A 5,507-nucleotide genomic window follows, 5' to 3' on the forward strand; every position below is an offset into this window, starting at 1 on the left:
CCTATTCTACCTATCTAATCGCTCTACAGTATACTCTTCTCTAAATCCACCTCCATTTTGCTCCTTTTTCATTTGGAGTCCCGCAAAACTCAGTATTATGGGGGTAATTCCAAGTTGATTGCAGCAGGAATTTTGTTAGCAGTTGGACAAAACCATGTGCACTGCAGGGGAGGCAGATGTAACATGTGCAGAGAGAGTTAGATTTGGGTGGGTTATTTTGTTTCTGTGCAGGGTAAATATTGGCTGCTTTATTTTTACACTGCAATTTAGATTGCAGATTGAACACACACCATGCAAATCTAACTCTCTCTGCACATGTTACATCTGCCTCCCCTGCAGTGCACATGGGCCCTCATTCCGAGTTGTTCGCTCGCAAGCTGCTTTTAGCAGCTTTGCACATGCTAAGCCGCCGCCTACTGGGAGTGAATCTTAGCTTATCAAAATTGCGAACGAAAGATTAGCAATATTGCGAAAAGACTTCTCTGTGCAGTTTCTGAGTAGCTCGAGACTTACTCTTCCAGTGCGATCAGTTCAGTGCTTGTCGTTCCTGGTTTGACGTCACAAACACACCCAGCGTTCGCCCAGACACTCCTCCATTTCTCCAACCACTCCCGCGTTTTTCCCAGAAACGGTAGCGTTTTTTCACACACTCCCATAAAACGGCCAGTTTCCGCCCAGAAACACCCACTTCCTGTCAATCACATTACGATCACCAGAACGAAGAAAAAAACTCGTAATGCCGTGAGTAAAATTCCTAACTGCATAGCAAATTTACTTGGCGCAGTCGCACTGCGGACATTGTGCATGCGCATTAGCGACTAATCGCTCCGTTGCGAGAAAAAAATAACGAGCGAACAACTTGGAATGACCCTCATGGTTTTGCCCAACTGCTAACAAAATTCCTGCTGCGATCAACTTGGAATTACCCCCTATGTCCTCTGTTTTTCTCAATCTATACCTCATCTCTTAGTAAACTAATCAGCTCTTTTGGATTTCAGTATTATCTGTAAGCAGATGATACTCAAATCTACCTATTCTCCCCGGATTTGTCACCATCTGTATTGGGTCATGTCGCTGAATGCCTTTCTGCCATTTCATCTTGGATGTCATCTCGTCACCTCAAACTTAATACTTCCAAAACAGAGTTAATTATATTTCCACTGGCCAGTAGAAATTACCAACCTGATATCTCTATCACTGTTGAGAACTCGCCAATCAATCCTACCCCACAACCTTGCTGCCTAGGTCTCATTCTTGACTCTGAACTGTCCTTTGCTCCCCACATTCAATCTGTCTCAAAATGATGTTACATACATCTAAAAAAACATAACCAAAATACGACCATTCCTTACACAAGACACTGTAAAAACTCTAATCCATGCTCTCACTATCTGCTGCATTGATTATTGCAATATTCTCCATACTGGTCTTACCAAAATGAGAATCTCACCGCTACAATCCATTATAAATGCAGCTGCAGGGCTAATCTTCCTCACTAGATGTTCATTGGCTGCAGATCCACTCTGTCAGTCCATTCATTAGTTACCTCTATTCTTCCGTATTCAATATAAAATACTTTTACTCACACACAAGGCTTTTAACCAATCTACACTAATATACATCTCTTCACTTATCTCAAAATATCTCCCAACCCGACCTCTTCGCTCTGCACAAAATCTGCGTCTCTCATGCACAATCATTATTTGTTCTTATTCCCGATTGCAGGACATTCTTTGTGCTGCACCCACTCTGTGGAATGCCCTACCATGACCTGATCGGAGGTCAACATCACTGTGTCACCTTTTCATAGAGCCCACCAAGAACCTTTGCAATTTGGTGCACAATTATCCAATAGAAATCACCTACCCTTCCTTATAAGTGCCTGCTTCCCTATAGATCATAAGTGTGTAAGCAGGGCCTTCCTACCTCTATGTCTGTTTGTTATTACCCAGTTTTGTTTTATAATTGTCATTTCCAGTTGTAAAGCGCAAAGGAGTTTGCTGTGCTATATAAGGAACTGTTAATAAATATGTTGAATAAATAATATGAATTGCACTAAAAATTCAGGCTTGATGATAAAAACAATTAAAATGCTGTGGCTGTGTGAACAAAGCAAACAAAGGTTATAAACAGCAAATGCAAATACTTATAATTTATTTCATATTCACTATCGTCAAATTATAAAATTATTAATCAAATTGTGTCATTTAAATTGTACATTCTCCCTCACTGTTCAGTACTTTATTTCCCTCCCAGCAGTCTCAGCAGAGCACTTTTCACATCTTTATTCCGTAGACTGTAGATCAGAGGGTTTATCATGGGAGTTACAACTGAGTACAGTACACTAGACACTGGTTCTAGGACATCGGAGTATTCTGATGGTGGCACCATGTACACAACCAAACCTGTCATATAGTACATAATGACAACGGTGAGGTGAGATGAGCAGGTGGAGAAGGCTTTCTTTCTTCCTTCCTTAGATTTTATCTGCAAGATGACCCTGATAATTTTTGTATAAGATGTCACACAGAACATGGCTGGGAAAACTCCATACATCAATATTTCTATATAGATTGCTATATAAACATCTTTACTGCCAGCACAGGAGATGTTAATCAGAGCTTTAGCATCACAGAAGAACTGGTGTATGGTGCGAGACTGACAGAAGGACATAAGTGTGGCTGGGATTGTAATCACAAATGAATTTAAGCTTCCTGATATCCAAGTGCCAGATGCCAATACTAGACAATGTTTCCTATTTAAAATATTGTGATAGTGTAAAGGATCACATATAGCAACATATCGGTCATATGCCATAATGAATATTATATACACCTCTGATGAAGAAATTAAAAAAAAAAAGTACAACTGGGTGAAGCATTGTATGAAGGACACTGTGTTATCTCCAGACAGTAACATGTACAGCAGGTTAGGGACAGTAGTGGTTGTATAACAGATATCTACTAACGCCAGGTTACAGAGGAATAGATACATAGGGGTGTGTAACTGAGCATGTAAATATATCACTGTTATTATAATAATATTAATAAGTACTCCAAATATATATAGGAGGAAAAATACACATATAGTTGACAATATATAATCTGATTTTGCGTAAAATGGCAACAAGTAGAATTCATTCATATAAGTCTGGTTCTCCATGTCACATCCAGGTTACTCTGTAATGAAACAAACATATTACTGGGGTGTACTATAATATACTGGCGCTCGGGATCCCGACCGTCGGAATGCTGGCAGAAGGGCATATACGCAAAAGAGCCCCTTACGGGATTGCTGCACTCGTCACGCTGCGGGCACGGTGGCGCTAAGCGCACCACACTATTTATTCTCCATGCAGGGGTGTCGTGGACGCTGGTATGCAGAGTGCAGGGATCCTGGTGGCTGGGATATCGAGTGCCTCCCATATTACTGGAACCTATCTGCATGGATGTGGGGTTATAGAATTCTCAGTAGGGCAATCACATAGATATAGCTCTATCTCTTGAATTGCAGAGTATGTAGGTCAATGTTAGACAGCCAGAAGTCTCCGCACATACAGGTGTGATGAAGATGTAACACGGGTGAGACAGGTGACATCATGTACAGACACAACAGATGGGTATAATGGTGTCATGCTAACTTCATTGGGAAGACAATTTTCTTCAGTTCTGTGACTTTGGTGTGGTGACTATCACTTCTGCACTTGCAGTGTATCTCCCACTCATATCTCTATTGCTATACTGGGTGAAAACACAGACATATATATATATATATATATATATATTTATTTATTTATTTTTTAGATAGGATCTCTAGGGAATACCTTGTATAACCCAAATAGCAATCCAAGAACCAGACGGCACTCTCCAGACTTTTTTACAAATCACCAAATGTATTAAGAGCCGTAGTTACAGTTAGAAGAACAGCATATTAGGTCTCACCAATGTTTCAACATGATATAGACATTTTTATCAAGGTGCAGTGGTGTAGAAACAAAAAACAAATACCAACATGGCCATGTGGTATACTTACCCTGCTTTAAATGGGTTCCAAGTGTGCATCTTTCCCCGTCGTCCGTCAGGCCTCCCACCAGGGCCGGAAGTTCGGGCTGGCACTACTTCTGGTCATGCGCTGCATGACGCGGCTGGCTGGGTTACTGATTGTTGCTAGGTAACCACGATCTCCAGCTCCACAGCACTGGCATACCTGAGGGAGAGGGGGCAGAGAGGTGAATGGACAAATCCACACATGTAAAGTGCATTATATCAGTATGTTCCATGCTGCAAACAATAAAATAACATTTATGTAAAAAAACTGTGCAAAAAAATCTGTGAATTAGTGATGCAGTGAAAATAAATGACATTACAAAAACCAATCTACGATGTAAACTAATAATACTGCATCATAAAAACCAATCTACGAAGTAAACTAATAATACTGCATTACAAAAACCAATCTACGATGTAAACTAATAATACTGCATCATAAAAACCAATCTACGATGTAAACTAATAATACTGCATCATAAAAACCAATCTACGAAGTAAACTAATAATACTGCATCATAAAAACCAATTTACGATGTAAACTAATAATACTGCATCATAAAAACCAATCTACGAAGTAAACTAATAATACTGCATCATAAAAATCAATCTACGATGTAACCTAATAATACTGAATCATAAAAACCAATCTACGAAGTAAACTAATAATACTGCATCATAAAAACCAATCTACGATGTAAACTAATAATACTGAATCATAAAAACCAATCTACGAAGTAATCTAATAATACTGCATCATAAAAACCAATCTACGATGTAAACTAATAATACTGCATCATAAAAACCAATCTACGATGTAAACTAATAATACTGGTAATTGAGAAGTATACTAAGGGTACCAGATATACCTGTATGGAATAAAGCTGAAGAATATAAACTGCAAGCTACTGTGGATGAAAGTAATAACCTAAGGGCTATATGCGCCAATATAGTTGTCTATATATTCACTAAGGGAGACTAATCCTATACACTTGGACCCCTACTGAATGGATCAATGTAAACATGGCATGAGCTACAAGAACACATTCCATAGCAACTGTTCATTAAGTCCATTAGGCTTAAGGGAATTTAATATATAAATCTCCTCTGTTTCTTTTTGTGCCAATATCTTTGCTCTGTCTCCTCCTCGGTTCAACGTGGGTAAATGGTCCAAGATGATATACTTCAGTTGTGATAGTGTGTGGTTAGCTGATTTAAAATGACGGGCCAAAAGTTGGTCATTTTTCTTCCCTTCCAGGGCTGCCTTAATGGCTGACCGGTGGAGCGTCATGCGTTCACGAAAAGTCCTGGTGGTCTGCCCCACATATATGAGTCCACAGGCACATACAATTGCATATATAACAAACTGTAACCTACAGATCAAGAAGTATCTGATGTCATAAAGTCTATTTGTACCAGGATGTCTGAACTGGGGACCCGGGTCAATATAATTACAGGAAA

General features: G+C 39.4%; 1 protein-coding gene across 1 annotated transcript; it reads right to left on the reverse strand.

Annotated features, from left to right (window-relative positions):
* Positions 1-2,241: 2,241 nt before the first annotated feature.
* Positions 2,242-2,817, reverse strand: LOC135025786 (olfactory receptor 2T1-like). The gene has a single exon (XM_063953566.1). The coding sequence runs from the start codon at positions 2,815-2,817 to the stop codon at positions 2,242-2,244; it is 576 nt and encodes a 191-aa protein (XP_063809636.1).
* Positions 2,818-5,507: the final 2,690 nt, after the last annotated feature.

The sequence above is a fragment of the Pseudophryne corroboree genome, unplaced genomic scaffold, assembly GCF_028390025.1.
Source record: "Pseudophryne corroboree isolate aPseCor3 unplaced genomic scaffold, aPseCor3.hap2 scaffold_427, whole genome shotgun sequence".
Lineage (NCBI taxonomy): Eukaryota > Metazoa > Chordata > Amphibia > Anura > Myobatrachidae > Pseudophryne > Pseudophryne corroboree.